Source organism: Lotus japonicus, chromosome 1 (assembly GCF_012489685.1).
Source record: "Lotus japonicus ecotype B-129 chromosome 1, LjGifu_v1.2".
Taxonomy (NCBI): domain Eukaryota; kingdom Viridiplantae; phylum Streptophyta; class Magnoliopsida; order Fabales; family Fabaceae; genus Lotus; species Lotus japonicus.
Window position 1 is genome coordinate 118,557,059 of NC_080041.1, and position 23,023 is coordinate 118,580,081.

Below are 23,023 nucleotides of genomic sequence, written 5' to 3' on the forward strand. Positions count from 1 at the left end.
TAGATGAGCCTCAAGCCTCTGATTGTTTGTAGAAGGTTGCTTGGCTTTGGAAGGATCTCAGTGTGTTTAGATATTCCTTTGGAAGCTTCTGAACAATGGTTTGATGACCAATTTGAAGAGAAATAACTGTCATTTCTCTTATTCAGTTGTTTTCCCGTGTAATGTTTATCAGGAAAATGTTATGCACTTGCTGAGAGATTACAACATCTCTTTTCCTGTCTAGACAAACTTAGGATGATGTCTTTGGATTTGATTCTATATGTCAGAGACCTAGAATATATTTAACCTTTTTTTTATTTTCCACTTGTATCAACAAATTAGGATTTATATCACAAAAGAAGCAATTCATCAGAATATATAACACATACCGTGCATTCACACCATACGTACATCAGAACACTTGTTGAAATCTCAATCGTAAGATAATTGTAAAGTTCTTATATTCCATAAGGTATGGTAATATCATGGTCTTAATTTTTAAGCCTTTAATGAGATCTATCACAAAGGATGGATAATAGGCTTGAATGAGTTAAAACAAAATTCAAGTGGTGTAAGGTTAGCAATTTAAACCAGTAGCTTATGAAAAGAAAATAATGCTTTTATTATCTCAATGCATGCAAATGAACAAAAATATTCAAACAGAATCAAATCATATCCTTCATGACATATAAGGATGAGTGAAATTACACAAGATGGAAAAGAATGACAAGATATATTTATTCAAGCATAAGACCCAAAAATTAACAAGGTATGCATCTACCACAACCCAACAAATCAATTCTCCAAGAAACCTTGATGTATCAAAATGCAATAACTACATCCAATCAAGTCTTAAGATTAAAGGTTTGATTCTAATCATAACTTATTATTCCTAATACTCAATGAAAATGTGTGTATGATTCACCTAAAAAGCATGAAAAGCAGCCTAAAATCAGTGCATATATTTTGTTCTAAATTAAAATTCTCTCTGCACACATTATCCTTAATGAGAAGCAAGACCAAAAAATAGAAATATGAGATATAAGAGAAAAGAAAGAGAACATCAGAAGGATTAAAAGAGGCTTGTAGCCTTGAAAAAATCTCTAAAACCTCTATATCATGGTTTGGTGGAGGTCTACAGTTACGGGATAACTTATAGTATTGAGGAATAACAATGATAGTTCATAAGCGTAGTGGCTCTGATGGAATATCTTTCTTAACGAAGGAATTCGAGAAAATAAAATTCAATGCTCTTATCAAAACATGGAAATCTGATTGTTTGGATGAATTATCTTTGGAAACATATAGGAAGCCTAAAACCATAATAGTTATTCACTTATTAGTATACCCAGCATGGAAATCTAGGTCTTGAGGTTTGGGAAAAAGTTTCAAAAAAAGTTCCTCTATTAAGGATGAAGCCATGCAATTAAAATTTTCTGCATCCAAGATCCTAGTTACAATAATTTTAGAATAATTAGAAGAAACTTATATGCAATAATTTATCATTCAATTCCACCCCAGCAGCTACATTATCTACTTCATTCCAGGCAAAAAATTCAAAACTACGAATTGAAATATTAGAATTTCTAAGTATTATAACAACGTCACAAATATAACATTCACTAACATTGCAACATGCAAGATATTTAAAATATTCACCAAATTTAAGAGACTTTGTAATGTCAATAAAGTACGAATAAAATATTGACTGACAATCTATGGGTCTTTGAAACTAGCATTAAAGAGCTCATTTTCTCTCTTATTCTTGTCCATCTTCATAGTCTTGACAAGGGGAAATCAGACTCTGAACATAACCAATAGCCACCCACCAAAATTCATTGTTGGGATTTGGAATATACTCTACATAATCATCTCTTATATTATATTTGATAAACTCCAAGTCCTCAGTTAGTGCGAGCAAAAGAATGTTACCATTTTCGGACAAGAACATCGGCACAGGCCTATCAAAAAATCCTTCACATTGAAGATTCTCATAACTGATACTCATCCACTGAGTCCAAGACTCTCGTACTCCATACTCTCTCATTTTCCACCCAACAAAATGGGTTCTATTACGGTCATGAAAAAGGCACAAGTGATTTCCTAGAATCTCGAGATTTGGCTCAAAATGAGGCACCTCCGTAACACCCTCAGGAAGTGACATATACGTATACTCCTCTGTACTCATGTCAAGGGAAGCAATAACCAGCTGCTCGAGAGTAACGTTGTCCCATTGGTATTCGGGACCTTTCATATTTTTAAGTGCTAACCAGTTAACACAACCCCCACAAATTTTCCTGCGATTTGGGGTAGCATAAGAGGGGAACAAGGGTCACACAAAATTTTCTTGCAGCAGATATTATTCATGCAATAAATTCTTGTCATAATTTTCTGCTCTGTAAAATCCCAATGCACCACCACCACCTAGAGAAGAGTAAAAACTAAAGTTAACAAAAAAAAGCATACTTTTGAGATGTGTTATGAAAATTATGCAGTCTTTTATTTTTTGTTACATTAGTCAAATTAAATTGACTAATTTCTGCCTTAAATTCATCTTTATAACTCATTATCTAATTATCCTCTAAGGTAATTAAAAGTAGGGATTGACTTGATACCAAAATTACATCATTTTCACAATAACGACTAACTTAATTGGTAAAATTGTCCTTGATATTAGGAATAGTAATTTGATTGCTTGAGTAAGTTAATCAAAATTTTATTTTGGTTTTAAATTGTTGTCTACAATGTGGATGTTTTCTAGCCAGATCTTAAGTTTTCAAATTTTGTCTCATCAATGAAATTCAACCATGGACACTATTTTGGAACATGAGATCTTGATCATTTAGAGGCCATCATGAGTGTAATTATTGTAGATATGGTCATATGTATCATCAATTTTTCAGAATATGAAGGATCTCGATACAACCACTAATGTAACAACAATAACTTAAAACATTGGTTGTAGTTAATCACATATCTCTAGAAACAAGAACTTCAAATTAAGCTATCATATACTATTATAGATTCTCAAATAATTATCTTCAAAAGAGTTGGACTTTAAAATTTTACTCACCTTGTATGAATCATTTGAATTATCATAACCGAACCCCAAATTCGCCTTAACCCGCGGAGCATCAGTTGAAGTTTGCATCCTCAGATGAAAGGTTGGTGACTTCTTAGACATCAAGTGTGTGGCCGGATTCCAAAGTTGAACCCAAAATTCTTCAATTGGGCCACCATCATAATAGTTTCCCAAACAAACCAATCCATTACAAGAGCCAATAATATGATTTCTCTTCAAATGGTAGCCCCCTTCAACATCGATCACGGACGACGGATCCTCCGTCAAGCAGCGCACAGAGCATGGAACAACCCAACTGTCCCGATTTTCAATTCCGTAAGGATCGTCTTTTATAGCGAGGACAATGTGTGTGTTTTTGGGAGATCTATTGAGGTGCAGTTTCGCGAATGGTGGATCTTGGATGATCAGTGATTTCCATGACTTGCAAACGCTCACGAATTGCATGAGGGTTTTCACGGGTAGTCGTGACAAAATTTCAATTTCGAGATCCAAAGGAAGAATTGGATCATCACGAGGTATTTTCATGGTTGGGGGAAGAAAACCAATTAAACCTATGAACACGACCCACAAAATATTTAATAACCTACAATTCTGAAACTCTCATGCCCCTTTGGGGTACTCAAATATTCTGACTTTTTGATCCACATTTTTTTCCTTCATCATTAAAATAATATTTTATTTCGTAAACATAATTAATATAAATATGATGTTAATGTGGAAAAAACTTCCAACGTCCTTTTTTCCTACAACTATAAAAATGTTAAATAATTATTTTTTTTCTACAGCAAAAGATATATATTATTGAATATGTAAAATTCATGAGAGCAACACCTTATAAATAGGACATATCAAAAAAACCCACGCAACAAAACCGCCCCAAAGACCACAACCAAGGAACGTGCCTCATTGAAACCTTTATAGGAAAAACTCATTGGGATAAAAACGTAGTGAAGGAAAAAGAGTACAACATCCTCTAGAATAGTCTTTGAGATACGCGAAGCAAAAGAATAACCAATACCATAAAAAAACATGAACAACCCAAATATAATCAAAATAAGTCAACTGAATACAACCCTAATTGCAACACCAAAACGAAACAACCGTGAAGACAAAAAACTCAAACCACAAAGAACCTAGTGCCTTAAGGGGACTCATACTTATCAGGATGAGTACGTTTGGGATGCTGCACACACCCCGCAATGACCTCCTCATCAGAAACATCCCAGACCAGACCTAACTCTTTACCAACCGTCTACATCTCCCGTGCTCACTCATAAACACAATCCTGGGGCTGAGTAGACAACATACCCGTAGGATCCACCTACCAGACGCAGTGCCAGACACTTCCAATGCCTCCAAGGCATCAGGACCAACAACCTGAGAACCTCGTTTTTTCTTGCCCCTCTTAGTGACTTTCTTAGGACGACCTCTTTTTCACCCAACATAAGAACATGGGTCCTTAACGGGCTACTTCTCCACAGAAGAACAACGGGAAAGAGGTTCAAACCTAGAGAAAATCACATCAAGGGGAACCACCGAAGGAACGCAATGTTCCGACACTTGGCGCTGGTCAAGTACACTCCCCAGGTCAACCAATGCTTATGCATCAGAAGCAACATGACAATGATCTGACTCAAAACTTGATCCAGCATCTAAACCAACACTAAAGCTTGTGTCCGATGAACGCACTATCGCTGTAGAGGAACCACCACCCTGACCATCAACTAGGAGAGACAAAAGATCACGTCTCTCAAATGAAACATAGTCCCCACAACGCAAAGCATCAATCCTCGCCTCAAAATCCTTTAGCGCCGCATAAGTAGCCAAACCCCCATAGGCAGCCCAATCCATAATATCCAACACAACAGAAGAATGAGGTGCTATGAAAAACTTTACCTCTCCATCAATAATATACGGATACGAATCACCTACACCTCGAACCAAGCGCAAATCAACCGGAGACTTCTCGAGCAAAACCAAATAAAAGGAACCCTCATCCTCGGTCCTTGAAGGGTCGCCACTGTCTTCAATCAAATTTAACCCCACACTATTAGGACCTTTAGAAGCACCAGCGCTAGCACAAATTTCAGGGAAAAGAAACACATCCGGAGTTTGTTCCTCAGGAACCAAAGACCTAGCCACTGAAAGCGCAACCACATCTCCTTCAGGAGCCAAAGAAGAGGGAACACCAAACCCAGACGACTCCCCAACGAATTCTGAAATGATAGTTGGTTGTGTCATGGAATTATTTTAGAGCAAGTTACTGTGCATTTGATCCCCTTGATATAGTTGAGTATTCCTTAGAAGACTATTGTGATGTCAATGGGAATTGGCGTTACCAAGAATTCATTTAGTTGTTGCATGATTCTGTCATGTAGGAAATTCTTTCCTCTGCAGTGCCCAACTCTCGGTCAAGTCGAGATATTCCGCAATTTGGCTCCTTCACTTAGATGAGCCTCAAGCCTTTGATTGTTTGTAGAAGGTTGTTTGGCTTTGGAAGGGTTTCAATGTGTTTAGATATTCCTTTGGAAGCTTCTGAACAATGGTTTGACGACCAATTTGAAGAGGAATAGTTTGTCATTTCTCTTATTCAGTTGTTTTCCCGTGTAATGTTTATCAGGAAAATGTTATACACTTGTGGAGAGATTACAACATCTCTTTTCCTGTCTAGACAGACTTCTTGGATCATACTACACAGGACAATTTCGATCCGTGGACCTTTATGATTGGGTGTTGATGAAATTTTAGGGGATTCAAAATGTCACTAGCTTTTCTTCTTCGCACTAGTTTTGTGGAGCATTTGGAGATTGTGAAACGAAGTGGTTTTCCAATTAGCATAATGGAATACAAGTAAGGTATTGTTGTACGCCATAGAGATTGACGATCCAGTGGGGTATAGTGACGCTGACCATGGCAACATTACTGTTCTGTTTGACCTTGTGGAGCTATCCACATACTAGTTGGATTAAATTCAATGTTGATGGATCGGCGTGGTCGAGTAGGGAGCCTGACGTGGATCACGGGGTTCTACCACAGGTTAAGTACTTTTGACCCTCTTCTGGCAAAGTTGTGGGCCACTTGCGCAGATGTGGAGTTGGCTTCTTCCTATGACAAGGTCATTGTTGAGAGCGACTCAGCCACTGGTAGATCTTTACATGGGGATGGTGAGTAATATTCGAGATATTAGCTTGTCTCATGGGAACATCAAGTTTCACTTTGTTCATCGGGAGTTTAACAAAGTAGCAGATTGTTTGACCCATAATGCTAAGTAGGGTTCATGTCCTTGATCTTCTCTTACAAGCGTTGTTTCCTAGATCAGGATTTATTTGTCGTTTCCGAGATGAATTTATGTGAGGCCATGTCTCTACTAGACTTTTTACTATGTAGTTTTGAGGCTTTATCAAAGAACATGTCATGGTTTGATAACTCATGCAGATCTGGCATGGTAGTAGACATAGTAATACAGCTAATGACAGCAATACAATAAACGTGATTTAAGGCTTTAAGCAACAAAAATTTCGAGATAAAAATATTCAAGCAAACTTGATAAAAAATTGATCTCAACATAAGCATTGCAGATGCGTCCATGCTTGTTGCATAGACAAGAAAACAAATGTGTAATCCCGTTTGACAGAGAGGCATGTAGTGTGACCCTAACATGCAAAATTATATCATTCCTAGCTACAAAGTTTTCAGCAACAGGAAGGATGCGAGCAAAACCATCCTACCAAAAGATTAAAATACTCGGCGAATACAAGAAAATTGGAAACAGTATGTCTAAACTTGCAAAGAATATTATCCAGCCAAGCTTGATTATTCAAGCAACTTCAGCAATCCTCAGTTTATTTATGGGCTCCCTATTCGCTGGCTTTTCTAAGTTTCTTAAAACAAACTAAAAAGTGTCACCATGGACATTCTATGCCTTTGCAGGAGCAGCAGGAGCAGCACCACCAGTAGTTGGTCTGTGAAAGGAACAAAAGTTATATTAGCACATCATAATGAAAAACACCATTGAGTAAGAAACTGTATCACAGTAGAAATTGTATAAACTTACAGCCCCACAAAGACTTTGAATGCATCGTAGATTCCCCATTGGGCTCCAGTAAGTGTTCCGATCATGACAATACGGAGAGGAAGACCACGGGTAAAGAGACCCCACATGCCGAGCTTCTTCACCGCCTGAATTAAGGTAGATAACATTGAAAAAACTTGTCAGAACAGATAAATTAAGAAACAAATAGGCTACTATACAGCAAGTTTGAAACTCACATCACCAACTGTTGCGCCTTGAGCATTGTTGAGAAAAGAGACAAGATTATCAGCAGGATGAGACACAATTGCACAAAATACACCAGCAACATATCCACCAGCGAAACTGATACCGAGTTGCAGATTTTTGCTGCACTCGCTCTTTGGAACGGGAACGGCATGCTTATAGATCATCTCAACAATGGTCTCAAAGGAAGCAAACTTCATCATTGTGTCTGCAAGAAAGAGCATTCTTTTAATTCTTCATGTTTTATTATCAGGTCCTTCAGTTGCATTAAATTGGAAAACAGTTAACTTCAACAGTCACTACCACAATTATTCATATTGAAGAGCTTCACCATTTCTCAACAAGCAGAAATTATAATAGAATCAGCCAAGAAGAAGGAAAACTGATATTATTGGATAGGAAAACTAGAATAATGCTGAGTGATTTGAGAGACTCATCACTCTCCTAAGTTTTAATTCCCATATGACCCAAAAGATGCTAATCCCTCTCAGCACCTTATTTATAACATCTCTGTGCTCTAATCCCTAACCAATTCACTAACAAGCCATATGATTTCCCTAACTGACTAACTAACTAAAGTAGCTAAGGGGTGGTTACCTATCAAATTACAATCTAACACAATACAGGTCCACAATAAAAATAATTATCCTGTAATGATACAGGTGATACAAATATGATAAAAATATTGTTTATTATCATCACACAAATCATTAAATAACCATGCGTTGTTTCATAGTAGATCAGACAACACCCAAATGCAATATTAATAAAAAATAAATATATGCATTCTTCCAAAATCTAGTGATCTATGGTATGTAACTAATTCTCAACAATAAAAAATGAAAAACAAATCAGCAATTTTCTATAGAATAAATTAAGGAAAAACACAACAAGATCAATGAAAACATTTGTATAAGAAGACCACAAAAAAATGGAAGAACTTACATCCCTGATAAGCATTTGTATTACTTTTTTCATGAATTTGTTAAAATTCAACAAATGAATTAACCTATTGGTGTACATGGTAAATTTCCAAGAAGCTAAAGGTAAATAAAGAATTTTAACAAAAATAAAGAGACAATAACATTCAGTTTTGAAATTGAAGTGCAACGGGGTATTGTAACACAGGCTCAAGAAGCAGGGCATGATAAGTGACATGACCCTCAAAAAAATTGAAGTGCAAACTAAAAAACCTCTTTAAAGTATAATGCAAACTCAAACTATAAGCTGGAAAACTTACATGGAATCTGTCGTCCCCACAAAGGCACCAATCCCTTGTACAACCTGAAATCATAAGACAATTCATTAGACTCACATACTGATTCATAGCATAGAGCAACATACAATCAATCACACAACATCCTCTATTCTACTAAATAGAGAGTTCAAAATAATCAGCATTTAAAAGCATACCCCAAGGTTCCTTCAGCCTTGACAAACTTTGGCAGCCCATCAGACAGACCTCTTGCGAAACCAGGCTGAGTTTGGACGCGGACCTTCACAGCCTCAAAGGGGCAAAGTGCAACATCAGCAATAACCTCAGCAGATGCTGAACCAGCAAGGTAGATCAAGGTCTTGTACTTGGTAGCATACTCAGGGCCAGCAATATCAGAGTAGTACTTCTTGAAGAACTCATAGAATCCAAACTTGCAAGCACCCTGTGCACTGTAACCGAGCAAGGTAGGAACCCAGCCGCGGAAAAAGCCCTTGACTCCCTGCTCCTTGAGCAAAACTCCAAACCCAGACGAAATGCTCTTGTACTTGGTAGGGTCAATCTGAAATCAACAATCAATTCCAATATAAAACACAAATTACAGCAACAACAATTAAGAGTACACCTAACAAACTATTTCAACAATTCAAACAAGCAGAAACACCAGATTCAGCCCTCCATCATAAACAAATTTCCAATTCCTCTAATTTGTCCATGTACCAAACAAAGATTCTCACATAAAATCGCACTTGAAACCCTCAACAGAGGAAAACACTGCCATTACCACAAAATCAAAATGTCATGTCCGAAAAATCAAGACGGTAGTGCATGTCCCAAACTTCAGACTAAAGAAAACTGTAATCGAAATCGAAATTTCACAAAACAATAGGCTACTAAACTCTGAACAAATCGGCGGCAGCAGTAGCATAGCACAGTAAAATCGGCTCGTTACTCATAAACACACAGCTATTTTCCACTTCTTGTGAAAACAAATTGCATATATAACAACTATACACGAAAGAAATCTAAATTTCACAAAGCCAGGTTGCAATCAATCTTTCGACTACAAACAATCACCAACATCAAGTTTGTACAGATCTTATTGCACGAATAACCTCTTCTAAAATGTGATCAGCAATCTAAACCGTAAATGACTATAATCGCTTAATTCACAAGTGATCCGATCTAAATCCAGTGAATTACCATAAAATCCAAACAGAACTCAAAGGAAATCGCAGATCTAAACAATCAAAAAGCGAAAACACTCAAAAAAGCGTTAAATCTAAGCAGAAGAGTACAGATCGGAATCGAATTGAGAGAAATGGAGAGTGAGTAAGACTAAACCTGCATGTTACACTTGACAAGGTCAAGAGGAGTGACGGTCATGTGAGTGAGTCCACAACTGAGGATACCGCCGACGGTGCAGGCGGCGTAGAAAGCAGGGGAGTACATCTCGATCTTCTCATTAGGAGCCGGGATCATGAGCTTCGAGGGAGCAGCAGCGGCGGTGGAGGAGGAGGAGAGGATCTGGTTGAGAGGTAGGGTTTTGGGGGAGGAGGAGCCATAGAGGAAGGAAGGGATGAGGTTGTTGTTGCGGCGAGAAGAGGAATCAGGAAAAGCCATTAGGTCAATGACAGGAAGTGATTTCGTTGAATTGATTTGAAGAGAAAGCGAGAGAAGAAGTAGAAACAACAAAGAGTGGGTGCTTCGCTTTCTCTCGCTCGCTCCCAATACTTCGCTGCCAAAAATCTCTGGCTTTTCCGGTTTTTATGCACCAATGGTGGTACTGTGTTGCTTTTATATCTCCGTTGCCGAAATCACTAGCGGACCAAAATGCCCCTGTTGCTTGTCTAAATTACCGCGTTGACACGCTAGAGAAAGCTGGTCAAATTTTGTCAGCTTAGTATTTATTTTCGCATCTAAATTGGGAATATTCTTTTAGTATTATTACTGCATCATTTTTTACTTTTCTAGCATGAGTATAGATCTATTAGTTTGAAAAGCAGGGTACTAATGTAGGATTGGCACTGCTTCCTCAGGGAGATCCTAAGGAAGCACATGACCTCTTGTTGGATTTTCTAATCCCCATGTCAACTTTTAGATTTGGTGGAGATGAGATGTGTCCTACACTCTAAGAACTACATCAAATTGTGGAGAAATCTCATAATGTCCTTTTTGTACCTAGAGACTCAGCATTCAGGCTAATCGCGCGGTGGTGTGGTAAATAGTGGGTTTAATGCGCCCTCTGCACTATATTTTTTGTGGAAATGGAATGTAGTGATGAATTTCCTGGCCAAGGACAAGGCGAAATATGTGAGGAGCTTAGTGATTCGTGAGCATCGTCTTATTGATGGGACACTATCAATGTTCCTATGTTGAGATGCTCCCCGCCTTCAGTTCTAGCTTCCTCTCGTGCTTCTTTTTCCTTTCCCTACCACCACATCTCATCGTAATCACACCAAGTGGTTCCACGCTCGACTTGAGAACGTGATATGGGGGTAGCAACTCCACCTGGTTGAAGTTGTGGTCTTCTCTAGTCAATTGAGCTAACAAATAATTGCATGGTGGTTTGGGATATGAAACATCTATGGTGATATTGTAGTATGTACTACTTCCATTAACATAATTAACGCATCTTCTTGTTGAGTGGATTTATCCTTTTTTTTCTGATTCATCTTCTTCTATCTTCAATATCTTGAATCAGGCTCAAGAACTCAAAATTTTATCATCTGTTTCAGGCTGAGGTGGATTCGCTGACAGATGCGCTTTCTAACGTTTCAAGCACTGGAGATTGTAATTATCAGGTAATTTGTTTTTTATTCAACACTTGTTCAGTGAGTTTTCTCTTCACTGTCATTCATTTTCTTCTATCTTGAATTTGCTTCTATGTTGAGTATGAGGCACAAGAGTTCAAGTCTTTATTACTTGTTTTAGGTGGATTCAATGACAAATGCGATTTCTAACGTTTTCAATCACCTATGATGGTGATGGTCAGGTGATTTTTTTATTTAGTTCTTGTGACTTTTCATTCTATCATTTTTCTCCTAATCTGTATTTCTATATATCATTGCATTTCCTTTTCAGATAATAAAATTTGTATATCATTGCTCTCAAATAATATTATTTGTATTATTAATATAAAACAAACCGTCTTATCAACTCAAATAGGTTTTTTTGATAGCCTGAATCTATTCGTTTTAGTTAATCAAACATTTTAAAAAGTTTAGGCCAACCTTTTAAATAAACAAGTCAAGTCAGGCTAGGTCTTTAACGAACCAAGTTATTGTAGGCCCTGACTTGTTATTTGGCTTATTTTCACCCCTAATTAAACAAAGCTTGCTGGAGTTGCTGCCAATTTTTTACAATCATCCATTATCATTCTGCTAGTTCATTCCAAGATTGAATCAGAGCCAAACAATCACTTTCAAAGATGACCAATTTAAAACCAAGGTCATAGAGAAAGAGACCCTTTCAGTCGACATAAGTGCTTCTGAGATACAAGGGTCAATTTGTTTTCCAAAAATTGCATCAGGTGCTACCATAATTTCTTCTAGATGATGATTACGTACCACAAGGCCAAAATTAGCCATCCTTGTTGAAGATAAAAAGGCATCCAAATAACTATTGTTTTTTTGGTAATGACCAAGGTATCCCCACGGCTGATAGCCGTGAGACTAATCTCTCGCCCCACGGTCAGCGCACTAAGCGGTAGGGGGCTGGCCAAGGAGTTTTTTCTATTCACAAGAGTTGGGATTCGAACCCCCAACCACTTGCTTAAAGGATGAAGTACTGAACCACTACACCAACCTACTTGGTTCCAAATAACTATTGTTAAACCAAATAAAACTAAGACAATTTGTTTTACGTTTTACCTTTTCAAACTTTTATCACTAAGGAATTTTGAAATAAAATGTAAGAAATATTGAAAAAAATTGATAAATGTTTGGGTTTCAATTGTGGTGCAAGCGTAATTAGAATTGGGATGAATGGCATTTGTTGCACGAAATCGTAAACCAGAAGGTCGAGGGTATATTCTTTCGTCATGATCTTGGAATTATCAATCAACGCCATGTTGCCTCTCCATCATCCAATTGCATAGGCTTCAACTTTGCACAATATTGCATTTGCTCCCCTTCAACTACAACCTTTTTTTGGAAAACTCAAATCTAATTTGGCAATATAATATCTTTTTGTTCTGGGTTCTTCGTTTTCCTTGGGGTCAACTTGTATACACTGATACACTGATATAATATTAATTTTTTCCCCATAACTTTTACATTATAAGGAAAAATGCTGAAAAAAAGGAAAAAAAATTCACCAAACCCCCAATGAAAGAGAGAAATAGAATGTTAGATTTAAGTTATATTCCCACGCCACCACAAAACCTTCATGTTCTTTAACTTATACAGTATATAGTTGTACACTTGTTAATTTATATAATGTGAGACTTCTTTGAATCACACTTGTAACTATTCTAATACTAGTATTGTATCCGTGTTATGTACGGTTGTTGATATGAAAGGTACAGATTTATAATATTTGTAATAAAAAGCTAAATTGAATATACTACATCTATTTTTTTTTGTTGAATATACATTATCTTCATCATCAATGAAAATAATATTTAACTCTTATTTGTTTGTAACTTTTGAAAACACCACATACAACTTTGTTTTGTATATCGCAAAGATAAATTACATTATCCAAAGACTGGTCACTGGATCTTTCTTTCCCAACTCATGTGTTTCTCAATTCTTACTACTTGAGCTATCCAACAGACCAACACAATGTTTAAACATTGATACCCATTGATTTTCAATCGTATTTCACTTAAAACTAGCTAGATAACGCTTATAAATTGGCTAGTGTCCCTTATATTGCATTCAATCTAGTTATATATTTCTCTTATTTATAAAAAGTATTAAACTATTAATTAAGGTAGTGTTTGGCCCAGCTTATTTTTGACTTAAAAGTCACTTTTAAGGTAAAGTTGGGCCAAACAGATTTCGCTAAATATTCTTTAACTTTAAAGTTACTTATTTTTACTGAAAAAAAGGCTAAAAGTAACTTTTTAGAAAAAGATATTTTTAGGAGCTTTGAAAAAAAGGAGTTTTTTCTAATCTTTGTGTGAGCCCAATAATCGTGAAACTCTTCTCGTGGTTTACCTCTCCTCCTCTTGAAACCCTCATCGTATCATATGTGGCTCTACAAGAGCAAACGCTATTTCTCTGTTATCTTCCTCAAGGAACTATCATCGTCTTCCTCTGCGAGAACAAGGGACTCATCTTCTCAGCAGTAAGACGCTCTCCACCGCTGCTCTCTCATCTTTTCCCACCTCCGACTACCTGCACGACCAGAAATCAAAATCGGCGCCGCAGCACGTGGAATTTTACCTTGGAAATCCTGATGAAGGGGCGAGAACAGAGAACCTGATCAAGAAGAAGAGGCGCAAGACCAAATTCAGCGAAGAGCAGAAGGGAAAGATGGTTGAATTCTTCAAGAAATTGGGTTGGAGATTGCAGAGAGCGGAGGAAGGCACAATCCGGAAATTCTGGGATGGCCTTGCCGTGTCTAGAGAGGCGTTCTAGGTCTGGATTCTGAAATTGGGAATGAGAAAAAGATCAATCGTGGTGGATATGGGTTTTTCTTTTTAATTTTGAAGAAGAAGTGGATATGGGTTTCAATTTCATAGTGATTTTAGGAATTTGGATCCCAATATTTAGTGATTTGATAAATTGTGGTGTCTACATTTTCACTCCCAATATTTTTTTAGTCATCAAAGTGAATCAAGGAACCGAGAAGGGAGAGCTAATCTACACGTCTTTTCAGCTTTGAAGCTCTCGAGTCTGCTATACAAGGACTCTTCCAACTAATTTTGTGAGACTGGATCAAGATATACTATCACCTCTTGCTGGAAAGAAGCAACTGTATACGTATAAGGCAAAGGATTTTTGGGAGCAAATCAAAACTCCAGGAATGTCTTTGAAATGCTAATCAGAAGAAGAGGTTTCACGCATATTGATATGGAGTTTTCAAAAAAAGGACAATCCTCACAGCACAAATAGAACTATAGAAGCACCAATGATCACATTTGCCAAACAGCTTTTAACTTATAAAAAAGTAAAAATTATCAAACAGCTTCTACTTTTTTTAAAAGCTCTAGTTTTTAACTTTGACTTAAAAGTAGCTTTTAAGTTCAAAATAAGTTGGGTCAAACGAAGCCTAAGTATGAAACTTCAGAGATTAAGCTGCACGAGACCCAAATGTCTTTTTTTTTCCAAGACCCAAATGTCAAAGGGACTAATTTGTTTTTCCCAAAAAAGTATTTGTTTCTAATGAGTCATAGTTGATTTGGCCCTCCCCTTCGTCACTTCTGTCTTCGCTCTTGTTCTTGCTCTATTAATTAAAAAAAATTCAAATTTCTTGTTTAAACATACCTTGACTTTTTTCAGGGAGACAATTACTTAAGATATTGTATGATTAATTATGACTAGAGATTCTTCCATGAATTATTGATTGTGTTTAGCACAATATACTGCTGAAGAGTCAAATATAAAACTCCTTAACTAATACACATGCTATAAAGAAATCAAAATTATAGCAATCAATGTGCCGAATATTGAGCATAACGTTGTGTGGTCGCTATCATCATGGAGCTCTTGTATACACGATGCGTTCAAATTTGACAAAGAATATGCTTAACGTAACGTCTATTGGCCACTATATACACCTGGAACTTGATTTTCAAATTCTTTACTTGCTTCTTTACACATTACCCTGTTAATTGCTCCCACTAGTCTCTGATAAATTATCATGCTTTGAGGTAATGACACATATCTTAATGGAGAATAAAGATCCAGAATCATGGAGTTGTGCTCATATCCACCATTCTCAGTGGCTTCAAACAACCATATCAGGTCTCTCTCTCTCTCTCTCTCTCTCATACAGGGTTCTGTGTAACTAGTATTTCCAATTTTGACAAGTCATTAACTTTCTTTGACTTGACATTGAGGTTGAAAGCATATAATATAGTTAGGTAAAGAGTGATGGTGGTTGTAACTATAAGAATGGATGAAAAAAAAAACAGCCAAAATGTTGGTCAAAATAGTCGATTTAGGATTGTCCACAGGAAAGTTCATCAAAGGTTGAACGCATGCATATCTAAGTGTGTATTTTGATATGTTTTCAATTTGGGGAGAAGTGATTATGGAAAAGGGTAGCTTTGTGGGGATATGTAATTCTAGCAGGTTTCAATGTGAATTCAGACATGCTACAAAAACGTTTTTCTTCTAGATTTTGGTAGACTAGAACCATTTGAAAATGGTATTTAGGAGTGAGTTTAGAAGATCAGGTTTGTTTGAATGGTATAAAAGTACAATCACTTTTTTCATGTAAGCATAGAAATTTTAAGAAAAACTGTGGGTCTCTTATCCAGAATAAATTGTACTTGACAGGAAAAATTAAAAAGTTTTTTCTCTCTAAATCAATTTTACTCACTGCATAGCTTTTGAGAAGTAAAAAAAAGAAAACAATTTCAGTTAATTCTGTCAGCGTTTGCCATTGGAAACATGATTCAAAGCAAATCAAATAGGCAATTATTATCTGATAGTCATTATCAACAAAACAAAAATGCTGGAACACATGTTTGGAAATCCTTCTACAATTGATTTTAAAGCAAACATCAATTTTGGGAGAGACTTTTATGTGTAGCCACTGCATGTCAAAATTGATTCTGAGAAAAAACAAGCTTATTCAAACATGCTACCAGCCATCCCTTAAAAATTTCTGATTTTAAGCCTGGGATGATTGGTTTATTTCTAGGGGTTGTTAATAGTAAAGCATACATTTTTGGCATCATCTTCACAAGATCTTTGAGTTGTTATCCTGCAGTTTTCACTCAAACTCAGTACTCTTGATTGATTTTTAGATTTGAATGCGAAGATGGAGGCCATGATGACCATTTTGGAAGGTGGAACCCAAGATCATGTGCATTACAAATGGAAAGAAGATCTCATAGAGATGCTTGAAGAACTTGGCCAATCTTACCGTGTTTTAGTCATATCATATAATCAACTGAAGTCTAAAGCATCCAGCAGGACCTGTCTTTCAGGATCTTCATCATCTTCTGGTACATTAAAAACCAGATCTGCTATCTGCAATAAAACAGCAACAGGCAACTTAGAGGATGAAATACTCAAGCAGGGTTGTAATCGCTATCCCAAATCTCGCAAGGAGCACTCAAATGGAAAATTCAATGGCATTGACATGCATTTTGAGCTTTTAAACAAGCAAGATGATGAATACCATGAATTATCCTCAGCTGGCTCATGCAGCATGAAATTTAAATCCAAACATGAACGCAGAGATTCTCAAATGGAAGAGGTAATTACAAATTTTTCCACAGAGGAGAATATTTTAATGAATCTTGAGGATTTGGAATTAAATGAGAAAAATGAAGATCCATCAATGATCAATTTCAAATTTGACAGTAAGTGGACAATGTTGAAGTATCAAATTACAAAACTTACAGAGGATAATCTGCATCAGTTGGTAGAGTTGGTCCAAAGAAATGATGAAAAGAGAGAAACCATTAAAAGGCTTCAGTTAGAGGTGGAAGCTTTGAAGCGTGAGAACAAGGTCCTACAGACTTCTTTAAGGAACTCCAATGCTTATTCAGAACGCAGTCAACCTCAGATATCAACACCACGAAGAATGTCTATGGCCAAGATCTTCGAAGGTTGGTCTCCGTGATATTTTGTAGACTTCACATCCTAAGAGTCCGGTATTCCAACCAAGCAACAAACTCTTATCGATAATTCTGGAAGAAGTTAGCTATTAGATAAGCACAATAAGTACCCACAAGAGTTATAACATGATGCTCTGGCAATTTGTTTTATTGAGCTTTTGTAGTATAGTACAGTTGCGTAATATATTTGAACTGGGAGTAAGCCATCTAAAAGGCCAGTTGAAAATCTCTTCATTGTTCTTATTGGAACCGATTGATCCATACACATATTCACAAATGTAATATCGAGATAACTGGATCAATCATTCAACACAGATTCTGATTTCTGATCCTTTTTCTCTCAGTAACTGTCACCAATAGTCTCCACACGAACACAACCCATCCTTGAAATGATGAAATCGCTTTGAATCTCTGATAACGATTTCTCTATTTACTATTTTGGAAATTAATTTAATTGCAATGTGGCAGTCACCACAAATCCTAAGATTTTTTATGATCTGGATTATTGACCCAGGAACTGAATTCATGATCCCAAAGGCCACGGCTAGTTTCTCACTATGAACTCTTAGAATCATTCCTTTCTCTTCCTCATCAACGTCATGAAGCACCGATGTTACATTTGGCATATATCCAAGTTCTTGCAGCCTGACATTTAATTTGTCCCAATACTCATAAATCTTCTCATGCTGAGGATGCTCTTTGTCTCCAACTAAAAATACATGTATCCTACCTTTAAGTTCAACTATGCTGAACCCAGGGGTTTTGAGCATTCCCTTACTCTTCATCAATATTCTCATCCTCTCAACATCATTCCACCTTCCAGCATCAGCATAAATATTGGAGAGTAGAACATAATACCCGCAGTTACTTGGATCTAACTCGAATAGTTTTTTTGCAGCCATCTCCCCAAGTTCCAAGTTTTTATGCATCCTGCAAGCCCCAAGAAGAGATCCCCACACTATAAAATCAGGTCTCACATTCATTTTCTGGATCAAACTATAAGCGTCATTAAGATAGCCAGCACGCCCAAGGAGATCAACCATGCATGAATAATGCTCAATCCCAGGTTCAACATTAAATTCACACTTCATTCTATTAAACCAGTGCCAGCCTTCTTTCAACAGACCAGCATGGCTGCAAGCAGCCAAAACCGACACAAAAGTAATGTAATTCGGTCTGACTCCGGATCTTATCATCTTGTAGAAGATTTCCATAGCATCTTTTGCACGGCCATGCATTCCATAACCAGCCACCATAGCAGTCCATGACTTTACATTCTTCTCTTTCATGCGATCAAATGCCTTCCTAGCCATCTCCACTCTCCCACATTTGCAGTACATATCAACTATAGAAGTACCCACAAACAAATTGTCCTCCAATTCCATCCTTATAACCTATAGACAAAGAAAACAGCTAGTGAGACCGACATTTCTCACTTAGGTCCTAGCTAAAAATTTGTACAAGCATACAGTTACAACAACAGCAACATTTTAACACCAGATGGAGTTGGCTACTCGGTTCAAATGATGCCATAATATTGTACTATAATCACATCATTGATCCATGATGTTATAGGGAGGTAACAAAGTTTTAAGTAGCTTGGGACCTGCTATGTAATGCAACCTAGACTGAGTTGTACAAACAAACAATAATGACAAAAAAATATGATAAATAGTTATAGCCAAATTATGTGAGATCATAAACTAGAACAATGGATCATGTAACATACCTGATCATGTATGCACTTCCCTATCTGCAGAGCTCCTGAATTTGCACAGGCTAACAACACCGTAGATAATGTGACACCATTATATCTAACCTTGCTGCTCTTCACCATATCACTAAAAACACTGAAAGCTTCTGCTGATAATCCATTTTGTGCATATTCAGCAATCAGAGAGTTCCAAGAACAAGCATCATTCTCCTCCATCCCATCAAAAACCTTCCTAGACGCACCCATCTCCCCACACTTAGCATAAGCATCCATCAAAGTGTTCCCAACCACCAACCACCCCTCAAACCCCCTCTTGATCACAAAGCCATGAACCCCTTCAGTCAAACCCTTGGAGCACACTCGAGAACACGCGGAAATAACACACCCCACAAGAACCGAATCCACCAAAACACCCTCCGCGCACCCCATACCCCAACTCTCCTCAACCAACAGCTCCTTGAATACACAAACGGCTTCGCGGGCACGATCATTTTGCACACAGCCAGAAATCATGGAGGTCCAGGAAACAACATTTCTTTCAGGAATTTCATCGAACAGCTTCCGCGCATCTTCCAAGTGGCCACACTTCGCATACATGTCCACCAGAGCAGACGAAACGAACACGTCCAATTCAAAGCCAAACACAAAAGCTTGCTGGTGGGTTTGCACTCCAGCGCGGAGGTCGGAGAGTGCAGAGCATGATTTAATGGTGCAGGGGAATGTGGAACGGTTGGGGTGAAGAGAGAGCTTGCGCATGGAGGAGAAGGCGCTGAGAGCCTCGACGGAGTCGCCGCTGCGGGCGAGGTCGGCGATGACGGAGTTCCAACTAGAGACGCTGGTTTTGTCGACGTATTTCCCGAACATGCTCGCGAGGTTCGCGGTTTTGGTCGCCGTCGATGAGTTTCCACGTTTTCCATGAGGAGATGCTGCACGAGCACGAGTGATTCTCGACACAGATGAAATCATCGTAAGGTGTTGTGGTTTTCGTCTCCATGCATAGTTAGGTACCTTGTTCACTTTTACAATCGTTTTCTAGTTAAAATTTTGGAGGGAAGTCTGAGTTCCATGTTCTTAGTTTAGTTTTTAGGTGTTAACCAAGGTAAGGTACTAATAATCGATAGTTGTGAAACTGATCATTGACTTATATTGTCAGCGTGTTAAGTGGTAGAAGACTGCCTAATAAGGTTTTTTTTTTTTTTTTCATTCGCAAGAATTAAGAGTTGAACTTTCAACTATTTATTTAAGAAACAAAGTGCTAAACCATTACATTAACTGATCACTCGCTTAGTTTTGTTATGTGGAATAGGATTATGAGATAAAGCTTGTCTACTTCGATTGTGACAGTAATATACAATCCGAAGCAAGATGGAGATCTTTAATTCTGCTAGAAGTGATTGAATCCAAACTAGTTTAGTAATGGTAAGTATTAAACTCCTATGCTCTACTTCCCCACTTGACCTAGTAACAATATTTGGTTTCTTGGACCAACGATGATACCAAGTTAGGACCAAAAGCTAGCAGGTCCCAATGATATTAAAAAAAATCACATTTAAAAGTTTGTTTTGTTTGAGATTTTTTTTTTTTTGAAAATATAGTTTTCATTCTCAAAGTTTAAAAATATGTTTGTTGGTATTTTGTATTTTCATTTTTACCATTGTCACTACCACCCTCACATCCACTGCCGCCACTACTATTACCACCAAAACCATCATCGGCTCTATCCCACCACCACCTATGTTGTCGCCACCAGCACCACTGCCAACACCACCGCCATCACCATTGTCACCATCATCGTCGCCACTGCAACTTTCACCGCCGCTGCCCCTACTGCCATCACCTTCACTGTCGCCACTAGCAACGCACCACCACTATCGACGCTGTCACAGTACATTGGCACCACTATGCCTCCACTGTTGTCGCCACTGCAACCGTTGCCGCCATCATCACCGATGTTCATCTCACTAGTTGGTGGTGGTGGTGGGGTCAGCATTGTTGGCAACAGAGGTAGTGGCGACGACGCTGGTGACAGAGGTGTTGATGGCGTCGTCAACAATAGTGACGGTGGTAGCGATGGTGGTAAAAATGACTTTTTAAGTTTTATGTTTTAATCATATTTTTAAAAATACTTTTAAGAAAACGTTTTCTAAATATCAACAAAACATGTTTTGAATTTTATTTTCTAATTTGTTTGAGAATAAAATCAGGAAATGAACAAATTAACACACCCTACCTAACTGAATCATTCATCATTCCTAAGGTCAACGGTAGCTCGCATCAATTATAAAAATTGCACAATGATGACAGTATACAAATATCACAACATGAAACACGTTAGTAGATCGAGAGAAGTGATGAGAAGCACGAGGTTTGATTTTTCAGAGAATGAAACACGTAATTTCCGAACTTTTGGTGAACTAAAACTTAAAGAAAGTCAGTCCAAAAAAGCTATACGGATGACACAACCCAGCCTAACTCAAGTGCAATTTACACACAGTTTTAAACCGTACTATTTAACAGTCAACCCCGAGTTGAAGATACATAATGAGATTCAAGTCCATTTTAAATTCTCAATGCCAGTATGTATGGCTTTCTTAAGAACTTGTTTTGTGTTGAAACACATACTTTTCTTAAGATACTCTAGTAATAACTATGGTTGGATGTACAAACTCTTTGACAAGTAATTTGGATACAAGTAGATCATCATTTTCTTGATAAGTATCCCTTCACCATCAATTATAATATATTGAAACTGAATTGTATCGCGTGCTCAATTATTGCCGGGCTAGTATCTAGTTTTAATAAATCTGAATTAAAATGTTCACGTTTCAAAGCAGCAAGTTATTGTTGTCTTGTGCAGAGTTTCAGATGAATTATGATCTGAAGAAATGTAAAGTAAGTAAGTAACCAGTGAATGTGTTCAATTTGCCCATAGCTAGAGTTAATGGCTAAGCAGTTGATATTAAAGGTTCAAATCCTACGAAAAAGGAACAAAAGATACTAGTAGTATTACAAATACTAGGAGAATTTCTGAGTTCAACATAATTAAGGATCTATCATGTACATTATTAAGCAAGCAACACAGCGAATTACTACTGAATACGGATTAATAGAAAGCAAGAACACTTAAACTAGTGGCTGAAAATGACAACCTCTTAAAGACAAATAAATACCATGGTACATGCTCAAACATTAACCATGTTGATTATCAAGACTCTAGAGAGCAGAATACCAACAAAGGTAGCTGCAGAACCCAACCTTGCTGAACTAGAAGACTTCTTGCCATCCAATTCTCCTGAACTTGGGGCCGGTGCAGATGCAGATGCCTCTGCCTCAGAACTTGGAGTGGGGAAAAATGAGGAAATATCGGGCGAAGTCTCGTAAGGCAAAACACCAGGAGAAGCTGAAATTGTCGACTCAGTAGTTGAACTCTGAGCCTTTGAAGAATTGGCATTGGCAAGCAAGACAACCAGAATGACAAGGGAAAACAACTTGATGATAGTACTAGCCATGACTAACTTTAAGAACTTTCTCTGAACAGAAGGATGCAAATAGTTCTGAGTGAATCTGGGGATGTGTTTCTACTTTCAAGTGAGGAAAATATAAGCAGTACTTATACCAGTGTCTTTTTGTTTAATTTGGTGTATTTGGTAAGCATCACGGGATAAGCAAAAGGGCGTAATATGTTATCTCTTTCTTATTTATTGAAACCTTTTGTTTCTCTTGATCTGTCGGTTGTCCACAGTACGGAAAGAGATTCCATTTTCCTAAGGGTAGTGAAGGAATTTGAAACTATGCTAGGGACAAAGCACAGGCACAGCCATGTATTGCTGCCACCATGACATTATTCATTGTTCACATGCTGAAGGTTCCAGATTTTTTAGATAGAATTGTCCCGTTTCTCTCAGCATTGTACTGCTTCTTGACCCTACTCCATGTGAGTACTTGACATGGTAGAGCTATGAGGATAAATATTTAACCAATCTTCAACTTTTAATATATTACGGTGAAAGGAT

At 37.4% G+C, this 23,023-nt stretch overlaps 4 protein-coding genes across 4 annotated transcripts; 1 reads left to right on the forward strand and 3 right to left on the reverse strand.

The window, feature by feature from the left end:
- Window positions 1-2,338: 2,338 nt before the first annotated feature.
- On the reverse strand, window positions 2,339-3,586 carry LOC130721972 (F-box/kelch-repeat protein At3g23880-like). The gene is made up of 3 exons (XM_057572563.1): window positions 3,053-3,586; window positions 2,934-2,958; window positions 2,339-2,403 (listed from the first exon to the last, which is right to left on the reverse strand). The coding sequence occupies exons 1-3, from the start codon at window positions 3,584-3,586 to the stop codon at window positions 2,339-2,341; spliced, it is 624 nt and encodes a 207-aa protein (XP_057428546.1).
- Window positions 3,587-6,604: 3,018 nt separating this feature from the next.
- On the reverse strand, window positions 6,605-10,330 carry LOC130729768 (mitochondrial phosphate carrier protein 3, mitochondrial-like). Its single transcript, XM_057581605.1, has 6 exons — window positions 9,895-10,330; window positions 8,751-9,112; window positions 8,578-8,621; window positions 7,331-7,545; window positions 7,116-7,240; window positions 6,605-7,023 (listed from the first exon to the last, which is right to left on the reverse strand). The coding sequence occupies exons 1-6, from the start codon at window positions 10,171-10,173 to the stop codon at window positions 6,978-6,980; spliced, it is 1,071 nt and encodes a 356-aa protein (XP_057437588.1). The 5' UTR covers window positions 10,174-10,330; the 3' UTR covers window positions 6,605-6,977.
- A 4,936-nt stretch (window positions 10,331-15,266) lies between these two features.
- On the forward strand, window positions 15,267-17,444 carry LOC130729774 (uncharacterized). Its single transcript, XM_057581612.1, has 2 exons — window positions 15,267-15,467; window positions 16,478-17,444. Exons 1-2 carry the CDS (start codon window positions 15,377-15,379, stop codon window positions 17,299-17,301), a joined length of 915 nt encoding a protein of 304 aa, XP_057437595.1. The 5' UTR covers window positions 15,267-15,376; the 3' UTR covers window positions 17,302-17,444.
- A 133-nt stretch (window positions 17,445-17,577) lies between these two features.
- LOC130729771 (pentatricopeptide repeat-containing protein At3g26782, mitochondrial) lies at window positions 17,578-20,379 on the reverse strand. Its single transcript, XM_057581609.1, has 2 exons — window positions 19,026-20,379; window positions 17,578-18,690 (listed from the first exon to the last, which is right to left on the reverse strand). The coding sequence occupies exons 1-2, from the start codon at window positions 19,974-19,976 to the stop codon at window positions 17,647-17,649; spliced, it is 1,995 nt and encodes a 664-aa protein (XP_057437592.1). The 5' UTR covers window positions 19,977-20,379; the 3' UTR covers window positions 17,578-17,646.
- Window positions 20,380-23,023: the final 2,644 nt, after the last annotated feature.